The 17,600-nt window shown below is 38.0% G+C and overlaps 1 protein-coding gene across 16 annotated transcripts in view; it reads right to left on the bottom strand.

The window, feature by feature from the left end:
* The window catches only part of Rapgef6 (Rap guanine nucleotide exchange factor 6), a 180,525-nt gene that overhangs the window by 27,640 nt on the left and 135,285 nt on the right, over positions 1-17,600 (bottom strand). For 12 of the 16 annotated variants that reach the window (XM_036195123.1, XM_036195112.1, XM_036195122.1 and 9 more), the window contains 5 exons: positions 16,913-17,153; positions 13,267-13,650; positions 8,919-9,130; positions 3,430-3,553; positions 642-665 (listed from right to left, as the gene is read on the bottom strand). In XM_036195123.1, the coding sequence (XP_036051016.1) occupies positions 642-665; positions 3,430-3,553; positions 8,919-9,130; positions 13,267-13,650; positions 16,913-17,153 (985 nt within the window). The remainder of the gene's footprint in view (positions 1-641; positions 666-3,429; positions 3,554-8,918; positions 9,131-13,266; positions 13,651-16,912; positions 17,154-17,600) is intronic. The other 4 variants (XM_036195118.1, XM_036195119.1, XM_036195115.1 and 1 more) reach the window with 1 other exon arrangement.

Genomic DNA, 17,600 nt, shown 5'->3' with positions numbered 1-17,600 from the left:
TTTAAAGTAAATTTCAATCTATGCTTCAAATTTCAGGCATTCAGTGGATCTGATGAAGTGTTAAAAATGTATTCACTTTTACAATATAGATCAAATAAAGATGACTTTCTGCAAAACTAACGGAAAATGCAACCCTTATTAAAAAGGGACCTTTTGTACATTAACTTATATGTTTACTTTCATAAAATATGGCATTGAAGTTAGAGAAAGTATTGCCTTTTGAAGCAGATCGTCTAGGTTTGGACACATTATTAATGGGCTGTAAGACTGGGCAAGTTACCTTCCCCATTTGCACCCCAGGAATCACAGACCTGTTCACAGGGCAATAGGAGGCTTTAAAAAGGTTATTCATTTAGAGAGCTTACAGCAGAGTAGAGCACAGGGGAAGTACACAACAATATCCACTATCATCATCTATGCCTCATGAATCTGTTAAATGTAAATCTAAACAGTAAGAACACAACCAACAAAATGCTAGTTCCATCACTACTTTCACCTTGTTAGCAAAAGGCATTTGTCAGAATGTAGGCTGACGGAGTTAATAGAATGCATGCTAACTGATTTGCGTGCATTAATGAAAAGGATGCAGCACATGTTAAGAGTTGTACAACCTTCATTCCAGTTGTTCATTCCCCACTTACCCCAGACTCCGCCACCTCTTCTTCCTGTAAGCAAGAGCCACAAACATTGAAGCATGTGTTTGAATAGGAAAGCACAGAAAAAAGACAACGGTTGAGAGTCAGAGAACTTATGCAGACAGAATAGAACAGAAAAATTTATCAGGAAAAAAAAACAAACTATAGCTTAACAGTTAAAAATGGCTTTAATGGAATGAAGGAATGGGAAGGACACAGTGAGTCCCGAGAGCAACCCCTCTATAGCATGTACTTTAAAATATGCTTCAGATCGACTGTATTTTTTTTTTTTTTTTTTTTTTTTTTGGAGCTGAGGATAGAACCCAGGGCCTTGCGCTTGCTAGGCAAGCGCTCTACCACTGAGCTAAATCCCCAACCCCTCGACTGTATTTTTAATGCCTCATCTACGCAGAAGTTGATATTATTAAAAAGACTAGGCAATGTAGTCTGTTCACTGCAAATTTTCTACTCTGTGTTTGGAGATGTAGGGAGTGGTCTTGTGCGTTCACAAGCAGTTAGAACTCTTGGTCTAAGAACAGAGTCCCTACACATTTTTGGAGCCACTCATTTAAATGACAATGAAGTTACAAGGAACATTGTGAATCCATTTTAAGAGGAAAAATTTCTCTGACAAAGTATTTTACAAGAATACTTGGCCAGAAAATACCACTTAAAAGTGAAAAGGAAGACATCAAACCAGGGGTTGTGGTGTGCACCTATTTATTCTCCTACAACTTGGGGGGAATTCCAAGCCAGTCTGAAAACACAAGGAGATCCCAATTATTATACTTAAGTATTGGTCGACAAAACTGAACTGGAGTAATTTAGTCCACTCTATTTATTTCCTCATACACTTTCTACTCAACCCAGGCTATTCCCAAGCAAACAGCTAGGCTTATTAATATTCTTCAGTCATTTTCTTTTTAATTGTGTGCTTGCATGCATGTGCACACATGTGTACATGAGTAAGGAAGTGGTAAGCCTCTGATGCTGTTCTTAAGGTGTCATAAACCTGTATGGTTTTCTTCTTTTCTTTTCTTTTCTTTTTTTTTTTTTTGAGACAGGATCCTCTTCCTTGGCCTGTAACTAGCCAACTAGGGCTAGACTGGCTGGCCAGTGAGGTCTAGGGATCCACCTGTCTTTCTCTCTCCTCAGGGCTGGATTCTAAGCACAGCAACCACACCTATCTTTTTTACATGGTGCTGGATGTTGAATGCAAATCCTCAAGCTTTCATTGCAAGGACTTGACTGAGTGAGCTCTTGGTTCTCCTTTGTTAATTCGGAAGTACAGCAGGCACCTTAGTATGCTATCAATTTATCTGGCAGGGAAAAATTTATTATGTCTTCAGATACTAGGATGGAAATATACATGAGTAAATGGAGGTTCATATGAAGACAAGAGACAGTGGAAGGTCCACTGTAGCAGGACATTCAACAAAAATGAAAACAGACAACAAGCCTCCTCTAGGTGTGCTTTGGTCCCTGGTTCTTACTGGTTTTTGCTTCCACATTTTGGAGCAGTGACATCTCATTACATTACCAGGAGAAAGAAAAGATATGGGAAGAAGAGATTTGGCACTCCTTCCCTGATAGTATGACAATCTCTATAAACTAGAGCAAACATGAGATCATCTACTTAGAAAGACAATGACTGCTCCACAATGACATAAATGAAACAAAAGCAGTATCTCTCCCAACCAAAACTCAATATAACACACACTGATTACAACGTATCAAGTATTTTTATTTTCTTAGCAGAATACATGTATTTTAAAGTCACAGCAACTGTGTGTACTTAAAATTTATTTAATGTTTTATATGGAGAGGTCCAAAAGGAAAATCTGATAAAAAAAAAAAAAATCTAAACAGTAATGCCTACTTACACACTGAAGACTATAAAAATTACTGGGAATAGCTTAATAACACACTTTCTATAAACTCTATACATAAATCTGTAGTAGCCTTTATAGTACACCAAAAAAAATCAAATTAAAAAAAAAGCATTCTCATTTTGGATGTGGTGGTGGATACCTGTAAAGCCAGCAGTTGGAAGGTAGAGGCAAGACCATGAGTTCTAGACCAGCCTCAGATACAAAGTGAGTTCAAAACTATTCTCAGATGAAACCAAAACAAAAATGAAACTCTCTTTATTAATCAAGATGAAGCAGAGTTGTGTAACTATAACTTTTGGAAAATAAATGTTTTAGAAGCCCGAAGTATCAGTTAGATGAGCTAGGACTTTACAAAAGAGAAGCAGAATAATTCTTTGCTATGTAGGTTAGAAAACAGATGAAACTATTTGCTTGTTGATACTTTCTATAACAACCATACAGAACTTCTTGTATAGTCAGAAAAGTAAATGGGAAATAGGCTCAAGTCTTAGCAAGTTATATAAAAACTGCTTGAGGGCCTAAAGAGATGCTCAGCAGCTAAGAGCACTGACTGCTCTTGCAGAAGACCTGGGTTCAATTCCCAGCACCTACATGGTGACTCACAACCATCTGTAACTCTAGTTCCAGAGAAGCCAACACCCTCTTTTGGACTCTGCAAGCATTGCAGGCATGTGATACACAGACATACATGAGGGCAAAACATGTATACATACAAACCAACCAACCCCACTTGAGCATCAGTTTCTTCAGGTGTAATGGGAGGTTGGCTACTGCTTACCTGTTAGGATTACTATAATAAGTGACTACTGTAGAGCGTGTGTGTATAACACTTAGCACAGTGCACAACAGAGGACAGACACTACCTTACCACCCTCCATGCCACTCTAACATGATGTCCATACCTCTGTCGGAACATCATGGCAGGGTCCATGTTAGCAGAAGTCATTCGAACAACATGACGGATTTCCTTGGCAATCATTCTTAGCTTCTCGAAGTTTACTAAGCCATCTACTTTGGAGTCATTTCCTATGAAATATAAATAATTTTCATAATTATAATTACATCTCCAAGTAGCATAAGTCCAATTATTGCTCCTGAGTACAAATAAGCTTTACCAAAGTGCCATTTTTTAAAAAAAAAGGTCAATTCATAGACAGCTCAGCCCTGATTCCAGGGAATGAGCTTCTGAGAAGTGCTGTGTTTTCCTTGGGAATAAAGATTCTGAATACAGAATGTGACTGACTGTCCATAGCTGCTAAAACCAGTTCATTATCTCACAGGCACACACACAGATTCCACAGCACACAGTCCTATTCTGTACATGTTTGTTCTTTTAGAAGAAGGTGCAGCGTCTGAAAACTTAGGCTAGCCAGGTGACACAGGTACTGCCTGGCCTGCTCACTTACTAATAAGTAACACAGCCTGCAATGTTTTTTATTTATAATTCTTAAAATTTTCAAATAACTATAAGAAGTAGCAGATACCTCCAAAGGAGTAAGTGATGGGAGATTAAATAATACTGGATTTGTTTCTCAAATGGCAAAAATTAGTTAAAACTAAGGTAGTTGCCTCATTTTCTGGCCTGGTATTCACTTTTCCTCTCTCAGTATCTGAATTTATAACTGTGACTTTAATCATTAGTATGAAAATGCATGTTTGTTCGTTTTTTTTTTTTTTTTAATTTACAACTTTGAAAATTGTCAACTTTTCTTGAAGAGATTAGGTAAGAGACCAGATACAGCCAATTTATTAGGTTACCCAGTCCAAGCCATGAGGCAAAAACCTCAATGTTCAAAGGTCAGTCTGCCTGACCACAGCAGCATTTAACTACACCTGTCTATTACTGTTAGTGCAACACAGTTTTCTGACATGGAAGGCCCTGAAGCAAGTTTGAGAGCTATATGGGTCTAGAGTCTCATCCCGTTTTATAGTAAGTGGCATCTGTACATTGGTCACAGGGGCTCAGAGACTCAATACTAGTTGGAAACAACAGCGAAACCACATTCAAGTCAGATCAATGTTTTGAGAGTATGTCAGAAGCCTGTGAGAATCTTTTGTTATATAAAGTAATAAGATGATGATGCTAAAACTCTGAGGCAGAAAGACTAGACAACTTCTATCGATGCCTGTGGGAACCAGCCCCAAGGCAGCACAGGGTTCGAGAGAAATCCACAGTGTCACCACACTAAGGCTTCTCTATCTGAGGGATTTAAGGAAAGAAAACTCTCAAACACTCTACTGAAGGATTCCCTCTTTATTCTTCCCTGCTCTTTTTCCCTCCACTGTCTATAAAACCCAACAAAATCTTTTAGGCAATACAGGAAGTCAAAGATGTTACATTCCATTTCTCAAGTTAATGACTATGGGTAAAGACAGAGTAATTCCAACAATTCACATACAATATATCTAAATAGCTTGTCATGAACAAGTAAAAGCACATTTTCTCAGCCAACCCTTTGGTTGACAGGAGTAAACTGTGGTTATAAAGAAAGAATCAATTATTTTATTATCTATCTTGAGAAATAAGGAATTAAAAGACTTAATTAAAATTCCTTATACTGAATTTTAAAAGACCCACAAACCTAAACTGCTGAAGAACCCCAGAGAATGAGAAAATTGTGTACTTACAACTTACACTTTTGAGTGTATAAGCATTTGGACCTTTTGTCCTGCATTCTTCCAGAAGGAAAAAGGCAATTTAAACTAACTCACAACTACGTAAACATTTTGAAGTAACACCCTGCAATCAGGAGCTGTAAATTTTGGGTTTGCTTCAAATCCTAAAGGTGTCCAAAAAGTGCTGGGTTTGGGGGCAAGGAGACTCCTGGAATGTCATAGATTCTCTAGTTCAGGCTCAGGTCAACATTCCTGAGATACCATATACCTTTTAGTTACAGCTCAGTTGGCACTTCCCAAGACACTATGGTATCATGATGCTTTAAATCTCAGGATGTACTTTCTGCTCTGTGTGTAGCTATTGACTATCAAAGAAAACCTGTGGCCCTTATTTTTGGGCTACTGAGTCAAATTAGTTTTTGTAGCCCTGGCTAGTCAGAATTTATTTTCAGAAATTAAGGTTAGGAATAGGTGCAAGGAATTAATCATTCACCATGCTAGCAATAATTGGGCTGTTTTGTATTTACCACCCTAGCTAATGTGTCCTTGTGAACTACAGATTGCTTTTCTGGGATTGTTTGTCTTAAAAACCATTAGGCCAGGCATCTGGTCTACCCTGAAGGTGCACACTGAGACCTGTGATTGCATTTCTCAGCACTAAGATTAAAGGAATTTGAGCTAGTCTGGCTCTTTAACTTGAGCTGTAATCTGAAGCAGCTTCTTAGGGGCCCAGACTGTGTAGCATTTCCTTGTATTTTTCTCATCAAATTTCTGTATGGACTATCACTATTACTATGAATTAAACAGTAAAGCTTAGGGAGTAATCATCTTGACAATCCACAGATAAAAATGCCCAGTAGATCAGGATATTTTCATGAGATAAACACACTACAACACAGGCAGTGGGGTACTCCCCACATCCATCCATTCATACCATGACAGATAGTAAGGAAAGATTATAGCAGCAAACATGCAGAAGTACAACAGAAGCAAGAGACATTCTGGAGTCTATACTCTCATAGCCTTGCTTCCTGGTGGACTCACACCTTGAACTTCAATTGCCATCTGCTGCTTGACTGACACAGCTACCAGCAAACTTTGATACTCTCCTTGCTGAGGACAATTAGCCAAGGCAGTCAGAGGACCAGGAAACTGAAACACAAGTGGGACCCTTTTGTGTTTTGAGGTAGGAAGAATAAAAACAACTTATATCCAATTAAATTTCAATGCTTTGCTTTGGGATTCTTACTTTATTGTGGGACTAAGGATGAATCAAATGTAGACTAGATTAAAGCCTAAAAATCTGAAAATGAGTGAAAATCAATTGGGATTACTAACAGCCTTAAATGAGCAAGGTTTAATCCTTTTTTGGAATAATGTACCAGTCATAAATTTCAGAAAATTTTTTATAAGTTTTTTTCACTATTTCATAAAAAAACAAACAAAACAAACCCCAAGGTTTCAAGAGAAAAATGAACATAACAAGATGTGAAAGAAGATGCCAGAATGAGACCCATGGAGGACTCAGACCATGGACTCATCACAGAGAAGCTTTAAAATGTTCAAAGATACAAAACCAACATTGCTAATTTTAACAGAGGATGAAACAGTAAAACTGAAAAACAACAAACTTGATTAGTAATTCAGCAACAGGTTTAACCAATTAGACACAGCTGAAGAGGAGGACTGGCAACCAAGAATGGCAACACGACAAACGCTACAGGAAGATGTAAGGTTATAGAGGAGTCAGGGTCAAATCAGACAAAAGTAAAACCAGAGTCTCAAAACTGATGCCAGCAAATGGCAAATAAAAAACTTTTAGACCTAACTATACAGAATGCTCTAAAAACAAAGTAAAATATCAAACTATCTACTTCAATATGACCTGTAAACGTAAATCAGAATTACAATGAAAAAAATCACAAATCCCACACCTAGTAAAACTGAAAAACAAGAGCTAAAGAGGAGACAAAGGTCCCAAGTGCAGCTATCAGCAGAGGCTAAGGACAATGGAAAGAACAGCAAAACTGAGGCTAATGTCTCAACAGTGACAGTGGGAGCCAGAAGACAATGGATGCTACTTCAAAATGCTGAAGGAAAGCAGCTGCCAATTTCAGATAAATAAAAACTGAGATCTCCATCACTTTAAGGGAATTATGGTCTTATGGGCTACACAAAATCAAGCTAGCCCTCAAAAACTACAAAGTACACCAGCCAACCGAACACTTAGAAATGTAGAAGGAATACACAGCAGCAAGTACAAACAGACATATATGAGATTAAACACCGATTTTAGCAACCAACAGTAAAGCATGCAGGATGGACAGCACAATGGCTGAATAAAAATTGGGGGCTGAGTAAATGAAACTTAAGTAGTTCAAGTTCTTTACATGGCCTGAAATTAAACAACGCTTAAGAATAATGGCAAACAAACTCACATGCTATATCCTCTAGTGAAACACTAAAAGAATAGCAAAACACTACAAGGTTACCAAGGGAACAAAGTAGGAAAAATACCATTACCACAGAAAAGTTAATGCAGGTAGATTGTAAATGAACTGTATTGGTAAACATCAAAAAGAACTACTCATTAAAAAAATAACCTTGAAGAGTCAAAGGGTAAGTTATTTTACACTCAGGGTATAGAAGAGAACTTTTGTAGAATATTAAACAAAAAAGGAAATCTAATATAAAATGAGCAAGAATTTCAAACAGCTAACTGACAAGAGGGTTACCACACAGAGAGGATGTTCAACCTCATTCATAATCACAGAAACCAAATTATAACCATGTCAAGAGCCAAGTACTTATTTACTGTAAGGTGCAGAGACAGAGACTGAATTCAGCAGACAATGGTATGGATGAGGAGTGTGAGAACACCTCCAGTGCTAGAAACCAACCTCATCTGACACTACTACCACATTTTTTTAAGGGTTGACCCATAGATTCTACTCTGACTATAGTGTATAGTCATTAAGAATACACTTGCCTGAAGAGTATAAACAGAGAATGGACAACAACAGCATTCTTCACAGCAGGTCAACAAGAGGAACTACCAACTACCCACCACCAGAAGAACAAATTACACCTAGACAATGGAACACTAAGCAGTTTTGGAAAACATCGCAGAATCTCCCTAATCCATTGTTGACCAAAATAAGCCCGAAATCAAATCCAACTGCAAGAAAACAAATATTTTGCAAATTTGTTTGTCTAAAGTTCAAGAAAAGTTGAAACTAAATGTGGCACAGGTTAGTAGTCACCTATGGGGAGGGCAAGTGGGGAGTGATTGGGATTGGGTGGGAGCAAGCTTCTAGGATACCGGCAATGCTTAACTTTTTCCCGTGAAGTTGATTATGTTGTCAAATTGTACTACTTGGTTAATTTGTTTTGGGCAGTTTTAGTTATGTGTGATTTAAATAAAAAAAAATTGGGAGGGAAAAACATTACTAAACATAAAGCAAACACAAGGCTGGGTGTGGCTGGCACATGCCTGAAATTCTAGTGCTTAGGAGGTAGAGAAAGGAAGATCAGGCATTTGGACTAAACAAACACACCACAGGATAGTGAGTGTCAATAAATGGTTTCATTTTGGTGTCAAGTTTATATTTGAACTCTTACAGTGAACAGCAATATGGCTTTGATGTCATCAATTCGCTGCATTTAACTGAATGAAGATTTAGTAGCATGGAATGATTACAATTAAATGGATAATAGATTAAAATGCTGCAGCTAAAGTTTTAAACATGCTAATTTTCAAATGATTTTCAAATACCTTCATGAAGAAATGTCATATCTTTCTTGACAACAGGGAAGAGTGGAATAATTGGAGGCTGCATGCTTTGACTACTAAGAATATTTCTGTATTTTGCCATGTTTCTAGATGGGTCAAAAAGGTCTTGGAGATCTTGGAGATGTTTCTCATATTTGCTTGGTAACTTTTCCCAAGTGCCTCTGAGTCGTGCTACCGGTGCCAGGTTCAAGCCACTGTCAAAGATGAGAATAAAAATATTAAGAATGGATTTAGAGGGAAGGTTAGTTTTAGGTCAATAAACCACACAGCCAAGATCTCTATTGGGGAAAAAAAGGCAGGACCCATTTTAATACGTTGAAACAGAGGAATTATGAGAAAATAAACAAAAGGGACTCCTTTAATCTTAAAACAAGAATCACTTTCAGAGGAACTCTAGTAGCATAATAATTGCTTCATACTTTGCATGTAAGAGATACATGTAACAATTACGTAAAAGAAGCCAAGTGGAGGCAGAGCCAGGCAAATCTCTGAGTTCAAAGCCAGCCTGGTCTATTGAGTGAGATCCAGGACAGGCACCAAAACTACTGGAGAAACCCTGTCTTGAAAAACCAGAAAAAAAACCCAAACCAAATCAAACCAAATCAAAAAACAAAATCAATTATGTAAATTAACAAATTAACTTAACTTAAAAGTTAACTTAAAAGGAACACAAGCATCACAGCGTTGCTTCACACCAATTTGAAAATGGTTTAAACGACGCCAAGAATGACTGAAACAATAACTAACTGAGGAAGAGTCTTGATTCAAAAGTTTCCATATCCCAAGGTTCCAATTTCGTCCCCCAAGTCTCCAGAAATCTATTATCTCCTTTCCAGACAAAGTACTTGAAACAAGTTCAGATATCCCTTAACTTGAACATAGACTTCATGTCCATCAGTCTTCGCCTATTCCTTTACTAGATAGTTTGCATCTAACACATCTCAACATTCCTACAGTTTAGTCCTTTGCTTCTCAGGCATCTGATCTTTACCTACACCACTACAAGTAAAATGTTCTCTAACTTTTAATTTTAGGTAGGGGTTAAATGTTTGTTCTGAATTGTTTGTAAGAAATCACCTCCCTACCGTAAGAGGGATAAAACAGAAATATAATTCCACATCTATTGATACTCAGAGAGGCCCAAGTCCTAAACTAGAATGGTTGCCAAACATTAGCCAAGGTCAAGCAGGAGTAAGCAAAGGTATCATTTATCATACTGACATTTGTAGCTGAAGAGGGGGAAGGCTGAAGAGTAGTGCTCCAAAGTTACAGGGAAAGACCAATTCCTGGTCTGCAACACGAGCACAAGAGTCTGTGTAGTGGGTAGCCATCCCCGCATTGGCCTGGAAGTTCCAACCCCCATTGAGGCTTCGGTAATGGTCACGCCCACAAGGCGGGGCTGAGGGAGGAAGCAGAAGACCCAGGATCGAGAGGAGAGGTCTCTCTTGGTTCTGGGACCCTGGACGCTGGAGGTGGACTGAGCAGAGCTCTCCAGAGAACACCGCCGGACTGCGCTATACCTTTGCCAGACCCTGCAACCTACCCCTCTTCAATTGTAAGTTACCCCACAAAATAAACCTCCCTTTTAACTATGTGGAGTGGCCTTAATAATTTCACCAATAAGTCTGTGTGTGACATCAAGCAGGGTTGATCTCTTCAACATAAATTTTGAGGAAGTAATAGTAAATTAGTGCCTGTAAAGATAAATTCTGAAAGGACACTGTTCAAGAGGACAGTAGAGAAAAACTGTAAGGTGTACACAGCCCTAAGCCTGCTAGTCTCCTCACTAAAAAAGACTTTAAAAGGCCAATCCTATTAGCTAGGAACTGTGCCCCAGCTTTTCTCTCATATGAGTGTCTGCAAATAGCTAGTACTGGGATCTCCTCATTCAGAAGGGACGGAGAAAAGAAGGAATGCCATATCTACATGTAGCAAAACAATAAAGACACCTGCCTTAGGAGGATAAAGCAGAATGTTTCCAAATTCTATGAAACCAACATAGTACTAACATTAAAATTCACAAATAAACCAACTAGAAGGGTAATTTATTACAGTAAAACTATTAAAATAATTTACTATACTAATTATGATCACATTTGATACTAAAATATCATACAGGCAGGGGGTACAGCCCAGAGAATGCTTGAGTCCCACTATATGAAGAAACCAAACAAACCTCAAATTCAATAATCATTCTTAATTTTTAGGAAGTCAGCAAAATATAACTGATAGCTCATTTTTCAGTCCAAAGACTATATTATGTTTAATGCAGTAATACCAGAAACATTTATCATGAACCAAAATTATGCAGAGGCTCTTAAGTGTAATTATTTAATGTACAAATGCCAGGAAACAAGAAGTAGTTAAAACAAAGAAATAGGTAAATGGGATAAAATGACTTCTTTATCATTATTTGAAAGAAACAAGAAAATGAGATTATACAACTCAAACCCCCATATATTAACTCAATACTGTAAGAAAAAGAATGCTGTACCATGCCAATATATGGAACTGATGCATGTAAGCAGTAGAATACTCAGCAGAAGCAACAAATGGTCAAGACTATATAAGATGCCATTCAGTAATAAGACAGACTGAACATTCAAAGAAATGTTCAAGACTTATATGAACAAAGCTATGAATGTCACAGAGAGAAGCAGTGCAGTAGTGTTTCTGGGTAAAGGAGCCATTGCTAAATAAAGCTATGCATTTATTCTGTGTAATCTCAATGAAAATATTCACAAGAAGACCTAGATGAATAGACTCAGAAGCTCATATCAAACATGCAAGCAACAGTCAGAGAAAGGATGAGGAGATGAACACAGAGCTTGAGTAGGTCTATGAGAACTCAATACCCCTTTAAAGCTCTAGCAATACAGTTAAATCACTGGGACAAAGTGCAGAAACAGACTCAAGATATGTATGGAGTTTTAGCAGCATATTTTATTTTTTAAAGATTTTTATGTGTATGAGTATCTGCCTACATGTATGTATATGTACCATATGCATGCCCGATGCTTACAGAGGTCAGAAGAGGGCATCAGATCCCCCAGAACTGAAATTACAGACTGTTGTGAGCTGCCATGTATATATAATGCTTATTCAAAAGTTAAAATTATTTTTCTACCTGGTGTGGTGATCATGCCTTTAGTTCTAGTACCTGCGAGGCAGAGGCAGGTGGATCTTACACAGCAAGTTCCAGGCCAACCAGAGCTGCATAACAGACCCTGTCTCAAAAACAAAAAAAACAACAACAAAAAAACAAAAACAAACAACAACAACAACAACAACAAAAAAACAAAACAAAAAGTGTTCCTCTTAGCCTTCTGTTCTAGGTCACTTCTGTTCCCTTTGTCGGCCACTGACTCCCAGAAACACTTTCTATCGGGAACCCGAGTGGCTCCATCAGGCTGGGACTCAGATCAGTGCCTTGCTTAGCCATCCTCACTTTGGAACACTCAGGAATTTATGTGGAAGAGGAGGTGGAGGATTGCAAAAGCCAGAGAATGGATGACTCCAAGGAAACAGCATCTTCCAGACACAAGAAGACCGCTATACACAAGGACTCACAGAGCCTGTCCAAGTTCAAACAAGACAAGGTCCAGCACTGAGAGGCGGAAATGGAAACAGGCTTCCACCCCTACCAAGAGGCTATCTCAACCAATACCCAGTGACAAAAGAAAAATTAGTTTTCTCCAGTGGAGTCTCTCTGGGTATATTAACCACATGTTAGGTTGGGCCCCATGCCCGGCAGTAGTTGGCCAAAACAAAAAGAACTCAATGATCTTTTAAAAAAAAAAAAAAAAAGGCTTATTTTTTTTAAATGAAAGATGGAACATAGAATAAATAAAAACAGAGAGAGCCATCATCAGAATGGAACACACATTAAATCTAATCATACCACAATAAAAACTTACTAGGGGCTAGGGAGATGGCTGAGTTTTTGTCCTAACACTGAGGACCTGCATTGGGATCCACAGTACTAGGTAGGTGTGGTGACCCACCTGTGATCTCAGTGTGCTCTCTGAAGAGACAGAGGATCCCTGGGACAATGTGACTATCCAGACTAGCTGAACTGGTAAACTCTGAGTTCAAGTGAGACTTGACTACACTATGTGAGGTGGAGCGTGATGGGAAGACAAGCAACATCAGCTTCTGACATTATCTACGCTGAAAAACACAATGCTAAAAGAATGTACCCAAATACACACATATGTACCTCCCTTCACAAAACTTTTCTCAACTTTTCTGTTTTTAGACATGAGATACCTAAACAGATGATGCCTTACATAGGACAAAAATCATTACACAGATAATTTTACAAACTTACCTTATTATTGCAAACATGGAATTGAAGTTCTTGCATTCTCGGCAATGAAGGGCAATTTTAATAAAATGTTTAATAATCTTCATTCTTTTGAGCTGATTGGATTCACTTAAAATCTCTGATGCAACCCAGAATGTCTCTTGGTTTACAATGTCCTCAAACTGTTTCAAGTGAGCATTTCCTGTTTTGGAATCTAATTTAAAGAGATCATCAATGTATTCAGTAGGCTCAATACTACGAAACAAATCAAAGTCCCTCATTGACAGCTGGGTGGCCACTTCAATGGTGCTGAGCTGCAGCATGGACAGCTGGCTTTCCTTAAGTAGTTCCTGGGCATCTTCATCAGAACATAATGTTTCTGTTTCCATGTTATTTTTTAGGTAATACCTAAATGGGAAGGAAATTAGAAATGTGATCATAAATAGATTTCATTTAATTATTAGAATGCTTTCTTGATTTACTTTTTGTTTCCCAAAGTACCATTTTATGGCTAGCTTTTTACCATAAACATTAGAATATTCACTTACAGATGAAATGAGAAAATAAATTAAAAGACATCTTGAGAAGTCCTATTTCCTGCCATTTGACATCTATTACTGTAAAAAATGAAAATAATGATGAAGATTACCTTGAAGTCAGTCATTTTTAGAAACTACTCATATGTGTAAACCATCGTGTGTTATCCTGAGAATAAAAGCTCCACAGGGCAAAACCAGTATCTTCTCTTCAGTTGTTCAGGTCAGTTCTTTGTGGCAGTGACGGGAACTAACACAGAAAACTGGTGCTGTTGTACAATGGGGTCACTGCTGAAACTAAACCTAACCAAACAGTCATTAAACTTTTGGAACTGGTTGGTGGGAGGAATCTATAAGACCTTGGAAATGTGGGACATAGAAGTCCTAGAATGTTCTAAGTACAGCGCAATGGCCTATTTTAGTAAGACCTATGAGGAGCAAAATGCTAACACAAATGTAGACAGTTCAGACTATGCCCAAGAACTTTCAAATGGGCTCCTGGATTAGAGGTCAACTGTGATAACACTCTGGCAAAGAGTATTTCATTCACATCCCAAGACTCTGCTGGAAGACAAGTTTAAAAATAATTTAGGCAGAGGCAATTTCAATCCTGATTAAGATATCCAGGATGTGGGGCAATGCTATTACTAAATGCTTTAGCCACATTTACAAGAAGAATTGGGAGCAAAAAGTAAGAGTAGAATCTTTAACTTAGTTTCACCACTGAAGCCTATGTGAAGCTGGGACTAAGGAGGGCATGCTTTTAAAAAAAAGATTAGTATCATTTAAAGCAATGGTTCTCAACCTTCCAAATGCTGTAATCCTTTAATAAAGCTCCCCTGTTGTGGTGACCCCAGCCATGAAATTATTTTCATTGCTACTTCATAACTGTAACTTTGCTAGTTATAAATTATAATGTAAATATCTGATATGCATATCTGGTATGTGACCCCTATGAAAGGATCTTTTGACTCCCAAAGGGGTCGCAACCCATAGCTGAGAACCACTGATTAAATGCAAGCAAAGTGCTCTGTGTCAGGATGACAGGGAACTGTCTTAAGGACTTATCAGGACTTGGTGAGATCTTTCCTGTTGCAGTTAAAAGATGGCGAACTTATAATCATATTAAAAAAATTTCTGGCTGGAGCCAGTGGCACAGGCCTCTATGTAGACTAGGCTAGCCTCAAACTTACAACGAAATACTTGCTTTAGTCTCCCGAGTGCTGGGATTAAAGCACTCAAACATCATGTCCTGTAACACAGACTCTAATCACAGTTACTTGGGAATGTGAGACAGTAAGATTCTATGAAGGTGTGCTTGGACAACTTAGTGAGATCCTGTCTCAAAAATAATAAATTAAAAAGAGAGGGGCTTTGGATATAGCTCAGCAGTGGAGGTCTTACCATGTTAAAAGTGCAATGTTTAATTGCTAGTATTTCAAAAACAAATACAAAATATGTAAGTGAAAAACTTCCTTTTGAAAAGAGCAAGTCACTGGGACACCCTAATCTCACAGTGCCACTAAGTAAAGCGTTTCCCAGGACTGACTTTTCTCCTGCTCAGCTAGCTAGTCCTTCATAAACCATTTTGCTAGGACCCAAAGGGGCTTGCTACTCTACTGCTTACTCTGGCAGCAGACTGGAGCACTGTCTATGTGTTGATGCATTTGCAGTCATGCAGAGTTTTTTTTAGTCATGGAAGCTTCTATCAAGATTTTTCAATGATTGCTGGAAAACCAGGCAATATGTGGAAGGGTCAAGAATGCAGCAGTCAGTCTCTGGGCAAGTAAGTAAAGTGAAAGGTTAAGATGAAGATACAATGGAGACTCCAAGATGCTGGAGATGTTAACGATGTGGAATGTTTGACAAGCCAAGGAAAGTAAAAACAAGTGGAGATACTTCAAGAGATCACAAAGGTAGCTCTTCCAAAGCCAAAAGAATAACCATGTGTTCTAGATGCAGGCATGGACTTACAGGATTTAGTGTTTGCCTCGATGGACTTCTGTCTGGTTTTGGTTTGACTAGGTCTTGCTATTCTTGTGTTACTCCCACTTGGAATGGAAATGTTTACCTGGAGTCACCATCTTTATTTATTTATTTAAAAAAATTTTTTTAAAAAAAAATTCTTTAAGGTTCACAGCTGAGAGTTTGTCCTGAATCTTAGAAGAGAATTTGGACTTGGACAGAACAAGCTGTGTGAAGCAAGTTGGAGTGATCAAGATTTTGAAGATTCTTAGAAGACAGACAAAACATGTTCTGCATTTTGAGATTGCATGATCTTTAGCAGCCAGGGTGGAAGGTTATGGTTTGAATATGAAATGTCTCACATGGGCTCAGGTGGTACACATCATGTAAGTGGTCTGAGCTGAAGAAAGCAGATCATTGGGGTCATGTTTCTGAAGGTTAGTCCCTGGTCTCATTCTCTCTCTCCTTCTTGGCTGCCATGATGGGATCTACTCTGCTCTGCTACATACTCCCTGCTATGATGGATTATGAACAATAAATCCTTCCTCCATGATGTTGTTCCTTTTGGATATCTTGTGACAGCAATAAAAAATTAATATAGTATCTGACAAATGGGTAATACTACATAAATATCTGTTTATGGTGAACATGGTTTCTGACTGGTAAGAAAAAGCACATACTTCAAGACATGTTTTTATCCCTATTCAGTAGTTGCTACTGGACCAATTTCATCCTCTGTTCCTGTTTGAAACTTCAAGTGGGGCAAGGAAAAGCAGATCTGTAGACAGAAGTTCTTAGTGGTTTCCTCTGTGTTAATACAACTTGCATCTCAGCAAGTGGTATGGATCTGTCCTTGTACAAAAGACCTTCACGTCCTCTTCTCTTTAGAACAGAGCCTCTATGATACTTCACAGCTGAGACAGGCCCTACATTTATTTATAGCTGGACACAGATTATACAGGGCTGTTCTCTCTCCTCTTTATGGTAGACTAAGGACCCTTCCAAGATTCTATTTATGTAATATGAAAACAAAACTTTGATAAGAAGAGAAATTCCATTTTAATCTTAAAACTAAGTAGCAAAGCAGCATGGTATTTCTACCTAAAACACTCATTTTTATAGGGAATCTACAAATAGCACTTTGCATATTCAGGAATAAGCTTGTTCACCTTCCATTGAGTTGAATTCTATCAGCTAATTTGGAGAACTGGTCCGGAAGTCTTCTCTGCTTTATGACACCCTCAGGAGTAACAGAAACTTCACAGAGAGAGTATGTCTCAGATGCACCAGTCAAACCAAATTCCTGAACAGCTTGGCAGACCACTTCTTTAGCTGTGGTATCTTTACTGATGATAATGTAGCAACTCTGTTGATCTGCTTTGAAAACTCTTATAACTTGATCAGGAATATCTATATAAACACAAAGATGAACCTTAGTATTTTAAAAAGTAACATTTAAAAACCCCAATAAGCAACTTGGAGTATCTGGATCCCTCCAAACAATGGAATATACATTTCTATTTCACACAGGATATGACAAAAATGTATCCATTTCTTCAGATGATAGACACCAATAGAAGTTCACCACGATAAAAATTGTGACAATTTAGAAAATATTTTTCATTTAAGACATTATAAACATTTAATGTTGTCATTTTTCTATAAAGCTACTATTATTTAAAATAAAAAATTATGTGTATAGATATTTTGCCTGCATGTGTGTTTATGCTCCACACATGCACCCAGTTGCCTGCAGAAGCCAGGAGAGGACACTGGATCTCCTGGTAATTATAGGTAACTGTGAACTGGCATGTGGGTTCTGGGAATTGAAGCTGGGTCCTGTGAGGAACAGCCAGT

The sequence above is a fragment of the Onychomys torridus genome, chromosome 8 (assembly GCF_903995425.1).
Source record: "Onychomys torridus chromosome 8, mOncTor1.1, whole genome shotgun sequence".
Taxonomy (NCBI): Eukaryota; Metazoa; Chordata; class Mammalia; order Rodentia; family Cricetidae; genus Onychomys; species Onychomys torridus.
Note: the sequence above shows the minus strand (reverse complement) of the source record. Positions and strands in the feature narration are given on the sequence as shown.